Source organism: Zingiber officinale, chromosome 7A, assembly GCF_018446385.1.
Source record: "Zingiber officinale cultivar Zhangliang chromosome 7A, Zo_v1.1, whole genome shotgun sequence".
In the NCBI taxonomy this organism is placed as follows: Eukaryota; Viridiplantae; Streptophyta; class Magnoliopsida; order Zingiberales; family Zingiberaceae; genus Zingiber; species Zingiber officinale.
The window spans coordinates 119,210,003-119,235,339 of NC_055998.1; the positions used below are offsets into that span (position 1 = coordinate 119,210,003).

Here is a 25,337-nt window from a genome sequence, read left to right on the forward strand (position 1 = left end):
AAAACTAGTATTTTCATTATTTTTTCTTATAAATACATCATCGTAATTAATTAATCAATTAATTAATTAATAAATAATTATGGATGAGGGCGACTAACATTTTCAAACAATTGTCGAAATTGATATCAAACATCAAAAAAAGTGCAATGATAATAATAATTGAATATCGGAAGAGAAGTACAGCTAACGTTTTAAAATGACAGCAGAGAAAACAATCAAAATATTAAAAAAAAAATAGTAATTGACTTAAGAAAGGGTCATTAATTACCAGACAAGCATTCCGAAGACTTAGAAAAGTCATCACAAGAGCCTGGTAATTTTTGTCTAACACAAGAAGAAAATTGCAGTGAATTTAAGAACAAAGTGGCAGCTGACAGCAGCACCATCACTCATTCACTTGGACTAAGATCACAGGGGAGACTTTTCATCTCGTGCGGGACCCATGCAGTTGCCTCGGTGCGCTTCGACATCCCCGCCATCACGATCGAGCGGCGAAATTACTGTCACGGAAGCAGCAGGCGGAGCAGGTGGAGACGTTTTGTTCAATTGATTGGCCTTGCAATTGATTGCTACATCGCGGTAGGTGAGCGAGAGAGTGTTATTAAACTAACTCGATCCACGGAGTCTTCGTCCTCCTTATCTTACCCACGGTTTTGGTTTAATCTGCAGCGTTTAACAGCCATGGGATCCCTCAAGGAGGAGGCGCCGGAGATGACGCCGGAGGAGGACGAGGTGGCCTGCATGCTGGCCATGACTCTCGGCAGCGCGTCCATCCCGCCCATGACGCTCAGGGCCGCCGTCGAGCTCGGCCTCCTGGAGATCCTGGTTAAAGCCGGGTACGGCGCGAAGCTGAGCCCGGCTGAGATCGTCGCGCAGCTGCCGACCCAGAACCCCCAAGCCCCCGCCATGGTGGACCGCATCCTCCGCCTCCTTTCCGCCTACGACGTCGTCGCGTGTGCCGTCGAGACCGGCGCTGACGGCCGAGTGGGGCGGAAGTACGGCGCCGCGCCGGCGTGCAAGTACCTGACCAAGAACGAGGACGGCGTGTCCATGGCCGCGCTGGTGTTGATGAACCAGGACAAGGTCCTGATGGAGAGCTGGTACCAGATCCAATCTTTTCGGATTTTCCCTTTTCGACTCATCGAGATCGGAATTCAGTTTAATTAATTCATCGGCAGGTACCACATGACGGAGGCGGTGCTCGACGGCGGCATCCCCTTCAACAAGGCCTACGGCATGACGGCGTTCGAGTACCACGGCACCGACCCGCGGTTCAACTCGGTGTTCAACGAGGGCATGAAGAACCACTCCATCATCTTCACCAAGAAGCTGCTCGAGAACTACCCCGGCTTCGACGACATCCAGGTGCTCGTCGACGTCGGCGGAGGCGTCGGTGGCACCCTCTCCATGATCACCGCCAAGTACCCTCGCATCAGGGGCATCAACTTCGACCTCCCCCACGTTATCTCCGAAGCTCCAGCTTTTCCAGGTCGAAGCCCAATACATTCAACAATTACTCACATCCAAAATTAACTCATCAATTCTCTCGAATTCGGAGATGCAGGAGTTGAGCATGTTGGTGGAGACATGTTTGTGAGTGTCCCAAATGGCGATGCGATATTTATGAAGGTCAGATTGTGCTAAACTCCAACATATATATTAAAACAGAGCTGTCTTTTGTTTCTGATCTGTATTTTCGGGTCCTTGCTGCAGTGGATTCTTCACGACTGGAGCGACGAGCACTGTGCCAAGATACTGGAGAACTGTAGGAAGGCGCTGCCGGAGAAGGGGAAGGTGATGCTGTTCGAGTGCATAATTCCGGCGGTGCCGGAGGTGAATCTCCGGGCGCAGGGAGTGTTGCACATGGATCTGGTGATGCTGGCTCACAACCCGGGAGGGAAGGAGAGGACCAAGGAGGAGTTCGAGGCCTTGGCGACTCAAGCAGGGTTCCAAGGATTCAAGTCCACGTATATCTACGCCAATACGTATATCATAGAATTCACCAAGTAGAGTTTGTTTGTATGAGTCATGCAGTTTGATGCGATTGTATCTGGCTATCTGCTATTACAGTTTGTTAGATCATCTATTAATGCAATATTTCTTTCTCGTGATATAAAATCAACGGAGTTGGTTGAGATGAGATCGGTCTTTCCTGGACTTCGATATGGTGTGCTGTTTATACTCTGTCCAACTACTTTCTAAAATTCAACTTCAGTTCGATGTCCCTTACATGTGCAAAGCATGGGGGTGATGCCAGGGGTCGTCAGGCATTCGCCGGGCAGGGGCGTCTGTGCCGCCGGGCAGTCAATGAGAGCGAAATGCGGAGGACCTGAAGGCCTGCAGCGTAGGGCGTCGCCGTTGAGGCCTTCGACTGCGGTGCGATTGACCCATGACCTACAGCGCCTCGGGAGCCGCCCGCCGTGGCAGGCCAAGCCACACTGGCTCGAACTTTTAAATGACCCAAAACGCCCTGCCTCTCAGCCCACGTCACCAAAGAGATCAAGGGCATTTACGTCAATACGGCCTTCTTCCTCACATAAAAAGCAAGTAAAGCCAAGACAGAGAGAGAGAGAGGCAAATCCAACAGGACCAACACGACGCAAGCGTTCCTTCCCGTCTTTCTAAATTCTCCCCCCTTGCCGAATCCGTACAATCTCGTCCCAAATTTCCTTCCGTCGTAGCAATCGATCTCGCTCGGTAGCTCTTCCTCCGGGCGCCGGCGGTTCCTTGCTGTCCTCCGTTGCGGTTCGCTGCTGGTATAATTTTTCTTCGCTGCGCCGATTAGAAGCTTTCGTGTTTGTTCCTTTTCTACACTCAATATTGTGCGGGGCGAATGGTCGTGCTCTGAGTATCGATTGGATGGAAGTTTTTTCTTATCTTCCTGAAATAATGTTTGGGAAAACGATCGGAAAGGGAAGCAATTTGGGAACATGGTGGGGATCGGCACTGTAGAGAGCTTGGGTTTGATCTATTTGGCAAAATTATGTTCTTGTATTGGTCCTTTTTTCCACCTTATGTGTGCTTGTTTTTTACTTATGCTGGCAACTAGTGGTGTTAGGTTTGTTGGATTGGTCCAACTCCTCATCATTGCTAGAGGGGCTGGACTTTAACGAGGCATGTTATGGCAATTTCCTTGTTTAGGTTAAGATTTCACATTGTTAAGAGTGAATAGAGAACCTGGAATAGTTGGCATTAGTGTTCTAAGATTGATGATCAAGTATCACGGTTCTTAGGCGATGCTTATTAGGTTTCTTATGACTCGTTTATTTTGCAGAATGTTGAATCGTATTTTAGTTATATGACTAGCACAATTCATATTTGTTGGTATTTATGCGCCAGTAGCTATATATTATGCATAAATCAACTTTTGATATACAATTCATTTTTTGTGATGCAGGTGACAATGATTTGGCTGTGACAAGAACATTGGTCGCTTTGTTCAAAATGATAAGCAACAAGGTTCTTATCACGTACAAGAGGAAGCGTCTTTCAGCCAATGCTAAGCCTGCAATTCTAAAATCTGATTCATCTGTCAAGGTTGATGGGGAGGTAAATTTCAATTTCTGAACAGACAAATTTGATATTCTAAGTCAGTAGAGGATAATAGTGATAAGTAAAAGGAAAGTTATTGTCTGTTTGTTATTTGTGCTCTTTTTTCTTCACCTATAGATGTTAATTCTAGTGTACAATTTTGTGGAGCTTAAATAACCACAAGTAATTTTGTATGCTCTTTGGCTGATTAATGTTAATACAACTCAACTGAATTTACCTGATAGCGTTCTTTCATGCAAAAGTGAGGCAACTCTATATATATATCTAATTTCGGAGGGAAAAGAGTGAGCATACTAGCATAAATTTCTACATTGATGCTGTTATTTCTTTTGTATTTTGATTTCAGCATCTAGTAGGTTGACTTCTTCACGTTTTTTGTTTTGGAGATAGTTTAATTGATTACTTGGTTTGTTTTTGTTGACAACAAATACATATGACATAACAAGACTAAAACTTTGTCCTATGTAGCTTGGAGCCCTGGACTAACACACTAAGCTGCTAAATTCTTTAACACCCTTCACAAACTAATCTTCTCATCTAAGTCTTTGAGGTTCTATAGACTGTTTGTCTTGGATAATTTTTGTAATTTTCCAATTTCCTTATAGGAAAAGGAAAAATTGTTTGTGACAATATATTTGGTAAAAAATTTATAAGAAAATGTGTGATGAAAATAAAAGAAATGGTGTTCTTGTTTATGTGAAAGGTTGATTTGTGTGTGTGTGTGTGTGTGTGTGGTGTAAGCATAAAATTTGTATATTTGTTAAAAGCAAATAAGGCAATGGGAAACATATTTCTTTTACTTTGCATTTCTAGCTTATATTTGCTCATGACAAAGGAAATATAGGTTTTTTTCCTTTAAGAAAATACATTTTCTAATTTGTCCAAGGTAGTGTGTCACATTATGCTGGTAGCATTTGGCAAGCTTGCCAACAATGCATTTTATTCACCTTTCGTGCACATTCAAAGATCGCAACATATTTATTAGCACCACAATGTTAGGAGTCAATTGTTTTTTAAAAATTTTAGTCTAAATTGAACTCTAGACTAGACTAGGTTATTTCCATCAGAAAGATGTTATACAATATGCACCTTAAGATGCTAGTTTTGCTGACTTGGATAAAAAGCGGAACTAAGTACCTTGAGAAGCGCGAGTACCAGCAAACTATCTCTAACCATGAAGTATTAGATCTCAAATAATGCTTTAAGTTTAATCAGTGTTCTTATTGTCATGCCGAAAGATATTTCATTATATGATGTTTGCAGAGTTCTCAGTAGTGGATTCTTAATAGTTGAGAGTTCATTTGGATCAATTTTTAACTTGAATTATGATGAAAATTTTAGGACCTTAAGGAATTATGTTGAGACTTTTTGGAACTTAAGGGTCTTAACTTAAGCAAGATTAAGTCCGAGTATTTGAAATGTAAATTTGCATGGATGAGAAAATTATAGGAATGGTTGAGATGGATATAAAAGGAACTCTTTATAGTTAGACTTTTGAGATATTCTCAAGTTGAAGAGATTGAAGAAGGTATGCTTCGTCTTTGATTGACAGAAGCTGGCTGGTTAAAATAGAAGAAAGCAAGCCAAAATGAAAGACTCTATTACCAAATCAAAACATACCAAACTTTTCACACCTAAAGTAAGACAACTATTAAAGTTAGTTACAAATTTACAAATTCAAAAAGACCTATAGTTTTCAGTTTGCATCATCTGTTCTAGAAAATTTTCTACTTTAGTCCATTGCCTGGTTTTTTTCTGTCTTCTCACATTTTTGCAATAAAGGTAGCATTGGCATGATAAGAAGTTTATCCTTATTGCAAGAAATTGCCAATCAAAGGATAGATCACCATACTTCCACTATCCTTTTTATATTTTTATATTCCTCTTGCTCTGTTTTGTTATACACCAACTGATATATATCATCTATTTACTTCTTATGCTTCCATTTACTTGCCACAGCATTGCTTTAGGTGTGGTAACGTTGATGTTAATGAAAACCTGCTTGTATGCCATAGTTGCTTTGGAAGCTACCATCTTCGATGCATTGAGTCTTCTTCTGAGGTTTATGACTACCAGTTCATATTTTCTCCTTGATATTTCTGTATGTTCATGTTGGCCTGATATTTCTTCTCCTTTTTTTTTTTGCATTTAGTATGTTCCCGAAGACAGCTGGCTATGCTCTACTTGTACTGAAAAATGTGATACTGAGGTACCTTTACTGCTCCAATTCGGCAAAATAATAGAAAATGAAATTGTTGGAGAACCTGAAATGGGTTTAATGAAGCTGGGTGACCAGAGAGTGCTGTTGAATTCAAGATCACTTGAAGAGAAATTTATTGAAGAAAACCCTTCCCTAATGAATCCAACTATCAAGAGAGTAAACAACATTAAAGATAATTTAGGTGCAGATTTTGGATCAACAGGAAAGATTGTTAAGGAAACTTCAGGATTTTTATCATCAAATTTGGAGAGTGTAGGAAGATCAACTCATATAGATCTGAATACTTGGACTGAAACAGATCCTAATTCCATATTTTCAGAGAGTGTTGCCTTAGTAGTCAGTTTGGATAAAAAGTGTGACATTGTTGTGAATGATGACTGCCCAAAAGAGAACACCAAGACACGCTTGATTACATTTCATAGAAGAGTAAAAAAGAAACAAAAGATAGATGACGAATCAATCACCAGATATTCAAGGGATGAGAGCAAACAAAGCCAAGCTGGTACACACAGCCATGAATTAGGAGGAAGCTGTAGATGTGCTGGCTCAACAGTTGTATCAGATCTAAGCAGACCCAGCCAACTTCAGGATGTGGGTACACTTAAACCTTTTTTATTGTTTGTTTGTCATAAAAGATAGATATTTTCTTTATCAATTGTACTTATTCTTTCTTCAGTTTTTACTTTTAATATCTACAAAATAAACTGCAAACACAAAGAGAAAAAGGAATAAAAAATGCTAAAATTTTAGCATAACACATGGTCAATGGAGTTGTTTATTATTAAAAGATGCATAGAATCAAAGAGAAGCATTACTGTTTAGTTGCTTGTTCTCATACCCTATTCTACAATTTCTGTTAAATATTAATTGTCAGTTATGGTTCTCCAACCAGTAATAGTGACCAACATTAGTATGAATCTTGGTGCCGCATTAGCTGTTAAAATAATAAAATTGACATAACATTAATATGAAGTAATTGTTTGTTATTTCTATCCTGCCTACTGTGAACTATTCAAATTCTTACTGCCATTTTTTTGGGGGGGTGGAGCTTGTGGTTTTTTATTGAATGTCTAGGTGGACAATTTGCAAAAAGGGCCAAATCTGGGAAGGTGAAATTTGCCCTAAAAACTTACTTGGGGAAGAAATTACTGCAAAAATGTTGGAGAATATATAAAACTGAAATCTGGCTCTCAGTTTTAATATTTCACTAACTAGACACCTTTGTTATTAACTACCATTAACAACTTCAGTTTGACTGTCAGTGTATGAAATGTAGATTAAAAAACCTTTAATTGAGTGTTGAACATCTCATTGGGACTGCAGAAGTAACTCCATCTTTGATAATCCTTGAGGAAAGTTCACACTAGGGTCTTTCCAACATTCAACTGGAAATAGGTGATGGTGTGCTAAGGTCATCATTTCTTGAATGGCGTTTTGGCATGATCTTTGCAGTACTTGCCTTGAGATGTTTGGAAGAATTTATTGACCACTACTCTAGGACTATTTCTTAATTTTTACAAATATAACCCACAAGGTCGCCTGCATGCGTTTGTCATGTCAAAAAAATCTCAAAAGAATGTTTGAATAATACAAAGAGTGTGATTTTGATCAGGCCAGCATCCTTAATCATGTAATATGTCCACACATGATGATTTTATTTCATACTTCTTTGAAGATAGTCCAAAATATACTCATCCTTTAAGAATTTAAATCTTACAATCTGAGTGCTATGCCGACAATCCTACTCTTCTAGGTTTGATAATCAATTTCTTTCGAGATTAAATGAAAACTCAGTGCTTTAGTGCTTTATGGTAAATTTGTTTGGTAATAAGTAATATGACTAATGTACCAGAGAGTGAATAATAACTTTGAAGGGTTTCTCAGGAGTGAAGTTATTTGGCCAGTCAGTTCTTTAAAGAATGAAAGATTACCTTAAGGTGTTTATGCTTACCTCTGAAGCATCACTAGCAAACTCAAAGGGTTTCAAAAGATCTGGAAATCTGTTGACTGGTGTATATATTGTAACATTGATGAATCAACAAAAAAAATTGCATAGTATATAACAATTTTTCATATGTGCTTCTCCAGACCACAATGTGATGACTCAGGTTTCAATCATAGTCTGGATATGTCAGTAATGTCTTTAAGTTCTGAATTAGCATAAAGACTTTAGAAGATTAAGAGTAAGATTGAAGCACTTGATGATAGAGAAACCAGTAAACTATTATACAATTAAGGTGCATTTGGTTGGGAGTTATCATTGATAACCTTGGTAGGTTTAAGTAATCAGTGATTCCCGGTAATGCAACATCCCGCCATGTCAGCAATCAGGGAATATAACTTGGAATTGGAAAATCTTAGAAGCCTTAGGTAGCATGTGGTTGGCATTTTTCTTTTTCATTTTTATTTTCATTTTCATTTTCATTTTCTGAGAAAAGGGAAAACATTGTTTGGTTGACATTTTCCACATCCATTTTCTAGAAAAGGAGATATAATTCTATGGAAAAATAGAGAATGTCTAAAAGTCATTTTATAAGAAAAGGGAAAACATGTGTTTTTCAGAAATGAAAATAGAAACCAAACGCTCCCTTAGGTTTTCCATGATTCCGAGGTTAACAATATTTTTTTTTTTTTTGACAAAATTATCCTCAAGGCGAGCAAGCGACGGAGAGCAGTTGACTACGACGAGTAGGTGGCAATGTCAACCAAGGCCGACCATCGTCGGGATGAAGCAACGATGGCCCAAGGCTCACGATTCTCCTCCTACGAGTGTCCTATAATCAAACCATAGAGGACAACATCCTCGGGTAGCAATAGCAGAGACGACGCCGGCGATTTGTGGAAGTGGTGGCGCCGGCAGCTTGCGAAGGAGGCGGCGGTGGCGCTAGCAATCGCGTGGGTGAGGGAGAAGCGACCCAAGGTGCACGATTCTCCTCCAAACAACATCCTACAACCAAACCATGGAGGTCAACGTCCTCGTCGACGGGCAACGATGGCTTGTGGAGGAGGCGACACCAGCAATCGTGCGGGTGCACAGTGAAAACCGTCGGGGAGAAGCACAATAAAGTGAAGAATTAAAATTTTTAATCAAATATCTAAATTTATTTTAATTATATTTTAAAATATATAAATTTATTTTAAATTTTAAAAATTATAAATCAATTATATTTATTTATTATATATATTATCAACTTATTAATTTAATTTATTCTAAAAAATTAATCAAATATTAATTGAACGAAGGGTAATATAGTAAATGTTAAATTAGATTATAGTATTACCTAGGTTGAACCAAATAATATTAGGGTTATATTTTATTCCTTATAACCTTGGTTATATAATTACATGGTAATCACATAAGCAAGGTTATGTACAAAATTTGAACCAAACGCATCCTTAATGCAATGGAAGATTTTTCATCCTTCAACTTTGATACGTGATATTAAGAACGGACCTAGGTATGACGTAGCAGTCAAAGTCAAGGTGAGGTGGTGGTCTAAGTCAAGGGAAGGTGGTAGTGAGAGGATCACTCTCAATAGGGTTTGGTTCCTCGTCCATCGCTAAGGCTCTCAATACAAGGACGGTCGCCAAGAGGCCAGTCAGACCAAAGAGTGCTCCCTGTCTATATTAAGACATCTAGTATATATTCGACCAGTCATCATCCATTCGGATTTAAGAGAGGCCCGATCGGCCACAAGGCCAATCGAGAGTAATATTCGGACAAGTCCGAGGGACCTAGCCTTCCGCTCTGAGTGTCTAGTATGCAGTGGATCGATCTCACAGTCAATCAAACATATGAGTCTTCATTGTTTATTTTCCCGTCCTCTTGCATATGGGTGGCCGGATATAAAGTTAACCAGAGTTACATGGCTTAGTATCTATCTCTGAAGAATCAACATACAAGGCAAACCTCAGAATAAACTCGACTGGATTTCTAAAGCTCAAGCTATCACTTCAGGGACAAACCTCCAAGTACAAGGTCGATCGGCTGAAAGTACCAATCATGTCTCTTGGGCTCAGTTCTCCATTCAGAAGCAAGTATCCCCATATATGACTTATCGATCATAAAGTCGTCCGGATCTAAAGGACTTGGTTCTCTATTACTTCATAATCAGATCTCCAGCATCACACGACATATATTTGAGCAGCCCTAAGGGCCGAACGCCTAACCATACTTAGTGTGTATACACACACACTCGGTCGACTAAATACCTGGCTAGGACATCTTCGAGGGACTATATGGTCAGAGAATACGAATCATTTGTCAAAGAATATTCTTTTGTTGTTACATGAACATTCAATGGAACCTTCTTCTGAGGTGACTCTACACTTTTTATCAGCTGACACATTGTAACAACATATTCCTTCAATTGCCGCATTAATGGCGTAAGTTACGAAAAGGGTGCATACGGATAACGGAAGATTCTTCAAGCGACGACTGCACGCATCTCAGGCGACTTCTAACACTCGACATTCTTTGCCACCTCATGATTGTGGAAGTTATGAGAGGTGGTATATAAAGGGATCCTCTCCGTTAGCTAGGTATGGCTTTACAGCAGTCTCCTTTTACGCGCGAGACTTTACTGTTCATTTCTTTGTTTTTCCGCTTGGACATTACATTAAGTTGAGCATCGGAAGGCCTTTGCCAAGACCCCTTCCCTGATTTTTGGGCACACATTATGTCTGCTCGTTTGAGTGTGTGCAAAGAGGATCTCCACTCTCGTTCGTAATCTTTTCTCTGATTAAAAGTCTTCCTCCAATCAGCATTCGAGCCACCTATCCAGCGCGTCATCTCTCCAACTTTTAGACAGGATCATATTTGGCGCCGTCTTTGGGATTCTTCGGCTGAATCTGAAACGTAAGGATAGAAAAAGTCGGATGACTCACCATTGTTACCTTAACGCAAGAGGAGTTAGAAATGTTGATCAATACTCGAGCGCAGAAATTGATGCAACAATCGGCGGTACTTTGTCGCACGACCCCGCTGTGTCAACAACAGGAACAAGCCCTCATACTGAGTGAGGGGTCTGGGTGGGAGGTCCAACGGAGCGCCAGCCAATTCCTCCGGCAGCTGGTTTGGTGCCGCCATATGTTCCACCAATCAACTTACCATATGTGCCCCAATTGCCTGCGTATCACCGGGTGCTATTTCGCACGCCGCCCGAGCATATAGGTTGAGAGGAATAACCCTAAGGATCGTCTTCTGGAGACGCACCCGCTCGAGATTTACGTAAAGGAAAAGTCTCGATGGCTGATAGCTCTTTCAAGCGGATTAGTACACCGTTCTCCCATGGGGTGCGTTCTCCTAGGGGGTGTTGGACGATAAACTGTCTAAACATTACCGTTCCTTGGCGATAGCGGAATATGCAGGGTCCACAGACCCCAAAGATCACCTCAAGTTCGAAAATGCCGCCCTTCTCTACCAGTACACGGACGACGTAAAGTGTCGAGTGTTCCTCACGATACTCTCGGGCTTGGCACAGAGGTGGTTCAAGCGATTGTCCGTTAAATCCGTTTATAGTTTTAAGGATTTCTGCAAAGCTTTCCTCCATCATTTTGCCTATCACAAGACCCCCTTGAGCCTCTTTTCACTCAAGCAAGGGCCTAAGGAGACACTCAAGGCTTATATCAAAAAATTTAACCAGGTGGCCATGGATGTCCCCTCGGCCACCTTAGAAATTCTAGTGCCTTTTCCCAAGGACTCTACAATGATTTCTTTCGCTCTCTCATTAGGAGGCCTCCTAGAGACTTTGACCATCTACTAAGCTGAGCAATCGAATATAGTAATGTAGAAGAAGCACAGTCCGCTCTCTCAGATGGAGGTCTCTGCCCCCGTTCTAGCCTCTGCCTCAGAGCGCCGAGCTCCTCCACCGTCTCTTCCGTATAAGGGACCCCGAGCGGGTCCTCAGCCCTGTCCCAAGAGTCGCAACCTCATGTTGTACAGCATGTGGGGTTGAATGGGTGGAATGCCCCAAGCCCCTTAGATGGGCTCCACCCAGATTCTACGCCTACCATCGCTCGACGACACACAACCCTCAAGACTGTTACCATTACAATCTCGAGCAACGTCGAGCAACTAACCAAGGGCTTCGCTAGCGTTCACCATCTCCTCGTTGCCAGTCATATCAAAGGCCGAACGGGCCACTCGGAAGAGACTACAAGGGTGCCAACCGACGTCAGAGAACGCCTCAATAGCAAGGAGATCAGGCTCAGGCTCTCATCCGAGTCTAGCAAGAACAACCCTCGAGGCGGCAAGAAGAAAACCGCAATAATGCTGTTGGAGAGATATTGGCATAATTGTCGGAGGCCCGACCGACGGAGATTCTAACCAGGCAAGTCATGTGCCCATCGACTGGAGATCCATGCAGTCGAATATAGCCCAGAGCAGGAGCAAGGGCTCGAGATTAGCTTTGGGCCCAAGGATTTGGAGGGGGTCGAAGTGTCTCATGATAACGTTTTAATAATTATGGCTATTATAGCCAACTATAATACAGGTAGGTCGGTGGACATCATCTTCAAGTAGGCGTTCAAGTAGTTGTAGATCGAAGAAGGTGAGTTCCAGCCCATGGTGACTCCATTATATGGATTCACGGGCAATGAGGTTCAGCCGCTCGGACAAATAAAGTTGGTCATATCTTTAGGAGAGGAGCCCCTAATGAGGATGTGTTGATCGACCTTCATAGTGGTGGGCACGCCCTCAACCTACAATATAATTTTGGGCCGACCAGTCCTTAACAAATTTCGAGCAGTCATATCAACCTTCTACCAGAAAATAAAGTTTTCCAACCAGGTTGAGGAAGTTAAAGGAGATCAACTAGTAACGCGCAAGTGCTACGTCAACATTGTCAAGATGGAGGCCAATGTCGCTTGGAAGATTCAGCGGATAGAGGTCAACACCATTCGTGAAACCCCTTGTACACTATCTATGAAGAAAAAGAGGAGGTGCAAATTCGGCCAGGCGGAGGTCACTGACAGAGAAATCATTAGTGTTGAAAATTAAGTTGGACTATGTTGGAGGGAGATGGGTCGAGGAATTACCAAGTGTACTGTAGACTTACCGCACTACTCCAAGAAAAGCAACGGGTATAACCCCTTTTCATCTTGTTTATGGTGGTGAAGCAGTTGTTCCAGTTGAGGTGAGCGTGGGGTCCGATCGGAGGTAACTATATGATGAAGATAATGTCGGTTGGTGTCATATGGAGCTCGATTTGATAGAAGAAATCAGAGACAAGGGAATAGCTCGACTGATGGCGTACCGCAAGAGGATGAGACAAAATTACAATAGAAGGGTTTTTTCAAGATTTTTTCAGGTAGGCGACTTGGTTTCGAAGCGGATTAAGCCAATCGAGGATGTCAATAAACTGGAGCCACAATGGAGTGGACCATACAAAATAGTGGAGAAGTTGCCCTCGGGTTCCTATTATCTCCAGGATGCAGATGGAAAAATATTGGAGCGACCTTAGAGCACGAATCATCTGCAACCCTATAGGGCTTGAGAGTACGCTTGTAATGCATTAATGTAGCATGTTGAATTTTGACACTTAATAAAAAATACAGGCGACATTCTTGCAAAAGGTCCATATCCCAGACTCTCAAGCACCCGATAGGGTTATAAGCGAGCAATACTCTCGCTTCTATAAATCCCATACTCCCGAGCACCAGATCGGGTTATAAGTTGTTGGTGCAAGTTATACTAATAATTATGTTTTGATGTATGACAAATAGGTTAAAGTTAGATGTGTTGTTTATCTAACCTTTTACCAAGTGTGCAAGACTTGGTGGGTCTAGAGGATCGGAACACCAGGCTGAAGTCCAGTTAGGTTGATAGCTAACACGAAAACTAAATTGGTTGAGATCTGGCAGAAGGAAGTCTGGCACGAAATTCAGATCGATTGAGATGAAGGAAGTCCAGATTTGTTGAAATATGACAGAAAGTCCTGGTGGGTCAAGGGACTTGACATCAAGGAAGTCTTAAATGGTGAGGTAAGTTGAGGAGAGAGATCTAGTGAGGATGAGTCTCGGTGGGACTATAGGCGCGGTCTAGTTTAGAGCCATTTGGGAAGTCTAAGCTGGGACCATAGTTAGATCTTGGTTTTGAGAAGACAGGATCTAAGTCATAATTTGATCATATTTTTAATGTGCTAACTTTGTTTTACAGGATAATTTTTATGCCTAGATTATTTATTTTTTTTGCAGAAAGAGAACCGAAAAAAGTGGTCCGAATGCCCAGAAGTGGTCCGAGCGCTCGGAGTCCGGGTGCTCGAGAAAGGCTCAACTTGGAGCAACCCCGGGCAAGTGCCTGGCCTGGCAGTCTAGGTGCCCGGAGTTGCTCCAGGCGCCCGAACAAGGGAAAGTTGATCTTCGAATTGTGGTGGAGCACAACGATTGGCCAGCCCACGTCAGCAATCCAGGCGACCGGAGAGGGTCCGAGCGCCCGAAGGTGGATAAACTTCGATGAAGTTTCGACGAGAGCTCGCCACGTCAGCATAGTCCAAGCGTGTGAGACGGGATCCAAGCGCTCGGACTAGGGAGGAGACTTCGACCAGCAACTTCAGAACAACAATTGCTACGACTTTTGTACTCACGTGTTGTTCCGGAAAGGTCTTCAGAATACCTAAAAGCTGCATCAATAACCTGCGCTTAAGTTTACTAAATTGTATTGTCGGTATAATTTAATTCCTGCAATTGTACTTAAATTCTGTAATTGCTTCGTGATTACAGTGATTGCCTAACAAAAACACTCAGCGAGTGGGAGCCTTGGAGTAGGAGTCGTCGAAAGTTCCAAATCGAGTAAAACCACCTATGTTAATGCTCGCTTTTCTTTTACTTTGATTATTTCCACTGCGTCTTCTCTTGATTTCCAAAAAAACGACGAACGCTATTCACCTCCCTCTCTAGCATCTTAACGATCCAACATAAGCATGTATGCTCTTGCGCTAAGTCGCAGACTCCCGAGCATTAGGCCGAGTTTTAAGCGAGCATGTTCTCGCGCCTCTATAAATCTCAGTCTCCCGAGCACCAGGCCGGGTTATAAGCGAGCATGCTCTCGCGCCTCTATAAATCACAAACTCCCGAGCACTAAGCTGAGTTATAAGCGAGCATGCTCTCACGCTAAGTCCTAGACCCCCGAGCATTAGGCTAGGTTATAAATGAGCATGCTCTCGCGCCTCTATATTTTCTAGACTCCCGAGCACTAGGTCGGGTTATAAGTGAGCATGCTCTCATGCCAAGTCCAGACTCCAGAGCATTAGACTGGATTATAAGCGAGCATGCTCTCGCGCCTTTCTATTTTCCAAACTCCCGAGCACCAGGTCGGGTTATAAATGAGCATGCTCTCACGCTAAGTCTCAAACTCTTGAGCACCAGGTTAGGTTATAAGTGAGCATGCTCTCACTCCAAGTCCTAGACTACCAAGCATTAGGCCGAGTTATAAGCGAGCATGTTCTCGTGTCTCTATATTTTTCAAGCTCCCGAGCACCAGGTCGGGTTATAAGTGAGCATGCCCTCACGCCAAGTCTCAAATTCTTGCATATCCGATCGGGTTATAAGCAAGCTTGTTCTTGCATGTATTTTATTCATATTCCACCCAAGTTAAAATTCTTGCTCAGATTAATTATGCCACTTGGAAGAAAAATTATTTCCCCCAATTTAATGAGGATAATTGGTTGACTTATGAGCATGCTGGCTCACACGTCCGAATATCCAACTACTACTTCATTCAAAATAATTCTTCTGTACGGTCTTATTATTCCGGTAGCTTGATTATGCGGCTTAGTGTTATTCCGCCTAGGTTATTATTCAAATTAGCTAAGTATGAGTACAATTATTCTTATTGGCCTGATTATTTCGCTTGGTACAATTATCTCGCCCAACCCACTAATCAGTTTGGCTTAATTATGATTCTGATCACTAATGCAATTAACCTTCGGATCTCCGAGTTACTGAACCTTTCTTATGGGGAGTGCTCGTTCGGATTTCATCTTACAAAGGAGGTATTATTGAAATATTGAATATACGCAAGACAACAGAGAGGGGAGTGTCATTGGTTCGTACGAAAAGACGTGCATTAGTTGTCGCTTCAAAGAATGTGTTAGTGGGACATGTGACACTTGTCCATAAATGGACATTTATGATGGTTAAGACAGCCGAATCATTATGTTGAAAAATACCTTTCCACGTATCAATGGTACACTATTGGGCATATCGATCCTCTGACATGCATTTTTTTCAAAAAAAAAAATATATAGCTAAGTATGACATTAAAGCTCGAACGGGAGCCTGATTGAACGATCGGATTGAAGGTCTATCCACTCGGCCGAACCAACAAAGAGGACGATCGAGCAAAAATAAGACTTAGATCTACTCAGTCGACTATCAACCTCCTTTGATTAGACTTGAAGGGGAGGCTAGTGATAGGGGATGTTACGAACGGACCAAGGTATGATGTGGCAATTAAAGTCAAGGTGAGGTGATAGTCAGAGGGTCACTCTGGCTTGGTTCCTTGTCCAGCGCTAAGGCTCTCAGTACAAGAACGACCGACCAAGAGTCCGGTCAGACCAAAGGGGCCTAGTGCTCCTCACATGTATTAAGACACCTAGTATATATTCGATCAGCCATCATCCGTTCGGATTCAAGAGAGGCCCGACCGACCACAAGACCGACCGGGAGTAATATTGCGACAGGTCCCAGGGACTTAGCCTTCCGCTCTTCACTCTGAGTGTCTAGTATACAGTGGGTTGATCTAACAATCGGTCATACATATGGGTCTTCATCTCCCCGTCCTCCTTCATATGGGTGGTCGGGTATAAAGTTAAACAGAGTTACAGGGCTTAGGATCTATCTCTGAAGAATCAACATACAAGGCAAACCTCAGAAGAAACTTGATCGGATTTCTAAAGCTCAAGCTATCACTTCAAAAACAAACATCCAATTACAAGGACGATCGACTGAAAGTACCGATCGGGGCTCAGTTCTCCATTCAGAAGCAAGTATCCCCACATATGGTCGATCGGTCATTAAGACGTTCGGACCTAGGGGATTTGGTTCTCTATTATTTCATAATCAGATCTCTAGCATCACACGACATATATTCGAGTAGTCCTAAGGGCCGAATGTCTTACCATACTTAGTACTCTACTTATATATAGACACACACACAGGTCACACCAGCCTGTCAGAAAATACCAACTGTTTGTCAGATAATATTCTTTTGTTAACCTTCCTTGGAGGTGACTCTACATTTTCTATCCGCCGAAAGCATTGTGATAGCATATTCCTCCAACCGCCGCATTAATGGTAAGTCACGAAAAGGTTGCACACAATTAACGGAAGATTCTTCGGACTGGGACTGTACACCTCCCAAGTGGTGCATATTCCCTTACTCGATAGCTTTTGACACCCGACATTTTTTGTCACCTCATGATTACAGATGTTATGAGAGGTGGTATATAACGGGTGGTCATCTTCGTTGGCTACGTACGCTGTTACAGCAGTCTCATTTATGTGCGAGTCTTTATTGTTCATCTCTCTGTTTTTCTGCTCGGCCACTACACTGACTTGAGCGTTGGAGGTCCTTTGCCAAGACCCCTTCCTTAGCTTTTGGGCATTGATATTTTGTCTGCTCGTTTAAGTGTGTGCAGAGAGGATCTCCACTCCCATTCAGAGCCTTTTCTCTGATTAAAAATCTTCCTCTGGTCAGCATCTGAGCCTGTCCAGCACGCCAACTTTCTAGCTTTGTCCGAATCAAACTTGATCTCGATGCATCTTAATGTTAGACCTTCTCTTTCTCAACCTTTTGAATGTCATATTCAACTTTAAAACTTTAAATCGCGCTTGGCATCTTTTAACATTTGTTCACAAAGCATTATTGCACCCATTAGCTTAGGATTGCCATACTAGATAATGACTTGAGTGATTCATCTGTTCGAAAATAAGTGGATATATTTCTTATTTATATGTTACAATTTTTTAATAATGGATACCTTATACAATATGTATATTAGAACTAAGCTTCGATGTATTTGAAAGCTGAAACTAACTTCTGTAAGGAATATGGACTTTGCAAGTGTAAAGCTAGATTTGAAATTTCTTACTAGCATGCTTTGTACCTATTTGATCTCAGAAAGCCTTTTGTTTTCTCAAAATAAAAAATAAAAAAATGATCCCATGAGTAAAATTGTAGTAGCACCTAGGATGTTGAATTTGGCTTTTGAGACCATAGCCTCTACCACCTTAGAGCTCGTGGTTTCCAATTCGACAATATATGTTTATCATTATCTAGTTGCTTTTAAGGAACTGGCAGGAAATAGTCATTTTGTCAATGTGCATACTTGTTGGAAGTTTAATCAGAAAGCATGACTTGGTCCAGTTTAAAGGATTTCTCCGAAAAATGAAGTAAATAATTAATGATGCAAGCCTTATTTCTTCATGTCCATTTGATCCTCCAAGTTTTTAGAAAAAATGTATCTTGTTACTAAATCCCCGTGACATGCTGGATAGGCACATGATATTAGGAAGGATGCTCATGTTGAAGATAATGGTACTGGACTTAAACACACTGGACAAAGGTAAATTACAGTTCTTGTTGCTTGTCTCTATAGTTTCAGTTCTTTAAAGTGATATGCATTTGTATTTATTAGTGATGTAGCAGATGAACATAAAGAGCTATGTTTTCAGAGGCCCCACATTGTGACTCATGATCCCGCGCCTTCACAACCTTCTCATGGTCTTAATTATCAATCTGTTAACTTGGATAGTTCACCAAGTGACGCAACAGAAGAACCTATGTTACTGAACAACAACAAGCATCCAGGAAGGCCCAATAATGTTACATCAATGACAGATGACAAGGGAACTGAATTAGTCTCAGAGGAGAGAGGGATGGTGAGTGGAGCAGAGATTTGTGCTGCCATACCTGTTTCAACTTATCTGAGCAATTCATTTGGTAAGCAACCTACAGTTGCTATGGCTGGAAACTTGCTGGAGTCACAAAATTCATCTCAAAATTGTGAGCTTGTGATTGTCAATGAGGAAGCTAATAAGAAAGTCAAAGCCTTAAAATGGTTGAAAACACTTGACAATGAATTGGAGGCTAAAGGAGTCGGCTCATCCAATCAGAAGGAGAGAAACAGCACAAATTGCAGGGTAGAATCAAATGGAAGAGCTTCCTCTATGAACCTTATTAACACAGTCACAAAAATTGAACTCAACAAGGTGAGATTAAGCCTAGGAATGGGATGTGTTTATTTCATAAATGTTTCAATCTATTGCATAACATTTCCAGACTTTTCAACCATTTCATCTGTCAAATATCATTGTTCTTATTTTTCATATTTCTCATATTAACTGACAAAGAATAATCAGTAATGCCATTGGTGTCATTATATAGCATTTCTCCCTGTATTGATACATACTTACTGAAAGCTCGTCCACTGCAGGATATGTCAAAACAATGCAGGAATCAGATATCCGGACTAAAGGAAACACTTCATATGAAGCCAAGACACTCAATATATGAAAAGCAGCAAAATGAAAGGACATTTAACAACCCTAAATATACTGATTTTCTAGATCTTTCTCTTCCCATGGTTTCTGAAGTGCATGAAGTTTCCATGAATGATTTACGGACCATTTCAGTGCCATTAGGTGGCGATGACACTCTTGATACCACTTGGCACAACATGGGTGGAGTTGCATCCCTAGATAAGCAATTGCATGTGAACCATATGATTGGCTCACGAGAGAGTGGTTTCTTAGATAAAGTTCAGAGGGTTCCTCATGAATGGTCTGAGGAAGAACTAGATTCCCTTTGGATTGGTGTGAGAAGACATGGATTGAGTAATTGGAGTGCCGTCTTAATGGATCCAAAATTATGCTTTTCAGATTCAAAGGCTGCAGAAGACTTGGCTGAGCGATGGGATAAAGAGCAAATGAAGCTTCTTACTGGTGCATTATATCAGCCAAGCAGACCTACTTCAGATATTTCAGGGCATCTTGGTAGGGATGACAATTGCTGGAGGAATGCAGCATCAAATAGATTTTACAGTGAGAGAGGCTTGCCTTGCTTCGATCTACCGATACTCAGAGCAGAAACTAAACTTTCTCTAGGTGGTGTATATGGTCAGGGTGAAAACAATACCAAGAGAAGGTTGCCCCATTTGTCTGGCTTTACTTTGCACCCTCTTGCATTTAAAAGCTCCTCTCAAAATCCTTTTGTAGGAAGTATCCCAACCGGTACTATTCACCAAAAGCCAGGAAATGGTCATCAGAAGAGACTCAAAACAAAGTACCTCAGGTATGATTGTGAACCATCAGCTTCACCTAAAAAAAAGGTTGAAAGGGAAGCTGCTGCTACAGGTGTTGCAAATAGTACTCTTCCCCATTGGCTCAAGGAAGTGTTAACTACCCCTCAACGACGAAGTAGTTTGTCAATGCCTTGTGGAGTTTCAAGCTCTAACTCTGCCAACATGATCAATGTTGATGAGAGAGTCACTACTTTTCCTAGTGCCGTGGAGCCACCTTCTCGGTGCAAAGATTCCCTTGGAAGGGGAATTTTGAAGCGGAATAGCATGACCTCTAGGAAGAATGTCAACGCCGTCAAGGTATCAGAATATTCAGTTTCTATGGATAATTCTTTGTTGCAGAGTGGGTTCTCCCTCCATCCAAATGTGGGATCAATTCCTCTGAAACCCACACCACCCATCAATACATCTTCTCGAGCAAGCGACGATGTCGTAGAGCTTAATAACACAAGTTGTGATCCTACTGCACCAAGCTACTTGGTAGTGATCAACAGCGATGCATCTTCTGAGGAAACGATATCAGATGATCAGGGAAATAGGTGGTAGCTAGCCCCATGAGATATTTGCTTATAGTCATTTGTACAGAATTTTGTTATGTCTGTGTAGTTCGATTATGCAGCAAGTTTCTTGTGCATAGTTTTGTTGTGAGTTGCAACTTCTGCTCATCAGTAGTTTCTTGGCATCTTGCTCTTTGGATCCTTTCTACATTGCTGCATTGTTTTAGATTAGTTTTTACCATAAAAGGAAATAAGAATTTTTTTATTCACAGGCTCTGTCTGTCCGCTCACTTAAGCTTTTGTTTACTTGAATGGAAAGTTTTTAGACTTTGTTTACTTGGATAGAAAGTCAAAAGAAGGAAACCTTTGTTTTTTTTTTGTATTATTATATATCTTCCTCCCTTTTCTATCTTTCTATATAGAGAAGGAAACCCTTTTGGTGAAGAGGCAGGACTCCTATTTTGAAAATTATTAAGGCAAGTATCTTATATGTTCAGAACAATTTTTTATACTCAATTTTCACTGATTTCAGTTCAGAAAAGCTGTGCTTGCAAACTTAGAGTCGGCCGGACGGTGTAACCAGTTAAACCCAGAATGAAAATCCGGTCATCCTTCTCTAAATCTCCATGAACTTTGTCCTATAGTTTCTCTATCATTCTCTATGGACCTTCCATGATCCACCTTAGACACGCCAAGTCAATCTTGATAGATCTTGTACAACTTCACACATACACATGAATACCGCAACACACCTAACTAAAACCCTTTGTCAACTCATCAAAACAATTATCTGCATACGCATACATATAGAAAGAGATGAAAGTTCCAACAATGAAAATTTTCACCTAAATAAACCCTTTGTCAACTCAGCAAAACAATTATCCGCATAAATACATATAGAAAGAGATGAAAGTTCCAACAATGAAAACTTTCATATCGAAAATAGAATGAATATATATCAAGATCCACTATAATCTGTTGCCAAACCATGTATAATATAATTTAAGCACTTCTCAACTCACCAACTATAACCATAATCCAGTAACAAGCAAGAAAACAGGATAACATATTGTAGCTCATGTTCAAAAACTAGCGATTCTTCCACAAAAAGTGATCTTCAGTTAACCACCATTCAGAGATGAAGGGTAAGATCGATCTCCCCTTCGTTGGCAGACTTACCATCCTCGACATCTCCTTCCTTGGCAGACTTACCATCCTCGACATCTCCTTCCTTGGCAGACTTACCATCCTCATTATTCCCACGCTCGAATGCAGATTTTAAGCTTGCAGGCGATGGCACCATCATATTTTGCTGTTCTACATTTGATTCTTTCATGGTCCTGGATGTGCCAGCATATCTCGGGTTATATTTCCTTTGCCAGTTTGCAAATCTCCATTGCTCTTCTCTTGCCAAGTGCTGATCATAAGGAGAAGCTGAGAAAGATTGCGGCAGAGAATACCTTGGATCAATCCTTGATGGCAAATGATAAGGGTGATAACAAGATTGTCGCGGCTCTGGGTGATAAGGAGGGTGAATCCATGGACGGAAGTGGCTTCTAGCAGCATGTGTGGAAGATTGAGTTGTGTGGAGATGAGTTTGGGGTGAGAACATGGGAAGGAGTTGGGGATGCTTGTTGAAGATCTCAGCTTCATGTTCAGCAATCTTGGCAGCATCTCGTTCCCTTCGATGGCCATTTTGATGGCCACCCAATGCTTGCGAGCTTGTGAAGATGCGATCACAATATTGGCAATTGAATGTCCTCTCTGGTTTAACCTCTGTTTTGTTCTCCTCTGGGTCTAATAATGCATTCCTTGCTTCATTAGCCATTTGATCTATGAACCACATGAAGGTTTATATAAAGATTAGCTAAACCAAGCACAAACTAGCAGAAGCAAAAGTTGATTGACTATTGATGAAGCAAAAAAATGTCATGATTGATGTGAACATAGCATAGTGAATTCAAACTATCTACGAATTAGCAAAATATATTTCTAATAGATCGAGAAGAGAAAAGGAAAAACACTGCGACGATTAAAAACCTCAGAAGAAACTATGGGATGACAAGAAAAACATGGAAACACGAAAAAGAAATAACATCTTCATTCTCTTAGCCAACATGAAGGATAAAAGTACACACAAGTTAATACTTCTGGTGGGTAGATGTGAGAATGAGATGTACTTGAGAATTGGTCTCTTCTTATACTGTTGCAAATGAGGAACAAGCTCACAATGGAAACCTGCTTTCCAAGGAATTTATTTACTGAATCAAAACTTTCTCAAAAAGAAGTCTAGGTTAGAAGAAGATTTGGCCAGGCAAAAAAGATCTCTAGACATAATGGGAGTATAAATTAAGGCAATCTCTCTTTCCTTAAACAACATATTCATCCCTTCCTAACCTTCATTAGTAATTGTCTAATTAATTCAAAGTTAATCTCTCATATGAGGTAGCAACACAAGTGCAATAATTTATAGTCAACAAAATTACCAAAAAAAATAGAAATTTAAAAAGGGACTTAGTAGGATAAAAGCAGTTGTAAGCTTTTGAACTGTCTCTAAAAGAATTATAGAAGCATTTTGTATTGACCATGGGACGCGATAATTTTTCAAACTTAAAAGTTTTCACTGCCCCGCTGAAAATACAACTCTTGAACAGAGTCTATTTTATACAATTATGAAAAAAAATAAATACAATTGCAACAAGTATAAAATCAATTTTTTTTTCATGGTTATAAAATATTATGCCTAATTTTGCCAAGTTATACATGCTTTCTCGCTTAATATAAACTCAAGTCATTAACTTGAGATACTTTTCCAGACATCATTTAAAGGAGAAAATAAGAAAAATCCTATAAGGCTAGTCGTAAACAAAAATAAACAAATTTAATAAGTTCGAAGTTATCTTTCCATAGAATTACCAAAGAAAGCAAATAGTTGGCATAATAAGCTCGCAAGAATGGCATGTACTAATTGCAAAAAACTTTGTTTCAAATGAAAGAAACCGAAATTTCCTTTAATTTACTAAGAACATTAAGTAAGAAATAAATTAAGACTTCCCCAATAAAAAATAAGAAGAAAAATAAGTAGCTGCCATGAGTACATACTATTTTAGACTAAAGAAATTGGTATTATATTGTATGAGGTTTAAAATATTGTTCCGTGCAAGCGTTTTAGTTCCGGTATAAAATATTACCATATTGGCACAATAGTGTGTCAGCACTCAACGTATATCAAAGAATACCAAAGTAAAATTTACATCTTTAACCCCCTTCACCTTAGTTTATTTTCTACAAGTAAAATTATAAAAATGAGATGGTTATTTCAAATTTTCTTTACCGTACAATATTGATACAGCACTAAAACTTTCTACTTTAAAAATAATAAAAATATGTCAATTAGATAATTGAATAAAAAAATAAACTATTTGTTTTTGCTTCAATGCATGTTGAGAGAGTTTTAGACCTTTAATCTTCTTCCACTTGATTAAGTATAACAATTAGATAATCAATTGAAATAGAATTTTAGAGAAATAAACTACAAAAATAATAAACAATAGTCAAATTAAATCTCATTCGACACTTCAACCCATGCCAAAGTGTATCAAGTGCTAACACCAATACAATAATCATTATCATAGGAGGCATAGGATAGATTACCCCCGCTAGCGATTATTAATTTAAACAATTTACCAAAATGAAAAGTTTCACCTATGCCGCCTAGCACAACACAATTTGTCAAACTATGCTCTCGCCATGAGATTCTATATGAGGGTAGATTGTTAGAATATTGATACCTTTAATATCATTTTTAAGTATATGTTAGACATAGTGTTTTTTTAATCTTTGTCACTCATCCCATCCTCTAATTGAGTCAACTTATGTAATTGTAAAACATATTGGGGCTACATAGAGTTACACATGATTGCTCATGGGATACTTAAACCCATCATATAGTTTGATTGTTTGTGCCACAGTAGTTATAAAATAATTGCCTAAGGGAGACATGATGATCATAGGTTCCAAAAACTCCACCATATTTTTAAAAAATCACTTTTTAATTTCTAAAAATTTTGTTCTACCATTTCCATTAATTAACATAATATTTCAGTTATCAAAAGTTAAAAAAAAAAAAATCCAAATAGAAGGTCATATAGAGGTGCTTGGTTCCAAGCAACTAGACAATAAAAAACCGACGACAAGTAATAATCACACATTTAGGTCAAGTTTGATAGAACCATGAAATATCATATTAATAAAAAAAAACTGTATAATCAAAGCTCAATTGGATTGATTTACTAAACCAAGTCGATAATAAATTCAAAAACTATAGTGAGAATGCACAATAACATTAGCTGATGAATAATATTTCCTCTCAAGGTCTTTTTTCCTTTCATCATTTTTAAATACTATCTCATAATTAAATGGCAATATGTTCCTTAAACAACTAGAAAAAATATTTGCATCTATTTCTCTCTTATTTACCGATGATTTCTCATCCTCAAGATATTTAATTAGGGAAATTTGACCTAATGATCAAGTCAGCTTGAGTCACATGCATAATAAATCGACTATGATCAACCTTGTTATTAATAACACCACTCTCACCTTAACAAAGGTGTCACCAAAGTGATCGGAGAATATTTGAGATTGCTACCATTAGCTGTGTCCCTTGATCTTCTCCATTTGCTTGCCATTGTTTCATCAGAGGATGCATGCTGCACTTAATTCTGCTGGAAGTTATATACTTTGACTACCAAAAATGAAGGAAAT

General features: G+C 40.1%; 3 protein-coding genes across 3 annotated transcripts; 2 read left to right on the plus strand and 1 right to left on the minus strand.

Annotated features, from left to right (window-relative positions):
* The first annotated feature begins 617 nt into the window (after positions 1-617).
* Positions 618-2,140, plus strand: LOC122002209 (tricetin 3',4',5'-O-trimethyltransferase-like). The gene is made up of 4 exons (XM_042557298.1): positions 618-1,100; positions 1,179-1,489; positions 1,565-1,629; positions 1,714-2,140. Exons 1-4 carry the CDS (start codon positions 682-684, stop codon positions 2,008-2,010), a joined length of 1,092 nt encoding a protein of 363 aa, XP_042413232.1. The 5' UTR covers positions 618-681; the 3' UTR covers positions 2,011-2,140.
* A 404-nt stretch (positions 2,141-2,544) lies between these two features.
* LOC122002208 lies at positions 2,545-20,758 on the plus strand. Its single transcript, XM_042557296.1, has 7 exons — positions 2,545-2,756; positions 3,398-3,549; positions 5,512-5,613; positions 5,705-6,364; positions 18,272-18,339; positions 18,412-18,985; positions 19,210-20,758. The coding sequence occupies exons 2-7, from the start codon at positions 3,445-3,447 to the stop codon at positions 20,617-20,619; spliced, it is 2,919 nt and encodes a 972-aa protein (XP_042413230.1). The 5' UTR covers positions 2,545-2,756; positions 3,398-3,444; the 3' UTR covers positions 20,620-20,758.
* A 721-nt stretch (positions 20,759-21,479) lies between these two features.
* On the minus strand, positions 21,480-25,299 carry LOC122002210 (zinc finger protein GIS-like). The gene is made up of 2 exons (XM_042557299.1): positions 25,173-25,299; positions 21,480-22,403 (listed from the first exon to the last, which is right to left on the minus strand). The coding sequence occupies exon 2, from the start codon at positions 22,396-22,398 to the stop codon at positions 21,703-21,705; it is 696 nt and encodes a 231-aa protein (XP_042413233.1). The 5' UTR covers positions 22,399-22,403; positions 25,173-25,299; the 3' UTR covers positions 21,480-21,702.
* Positions 25,300-25,337: the final 38 nt, after the last annotated feature.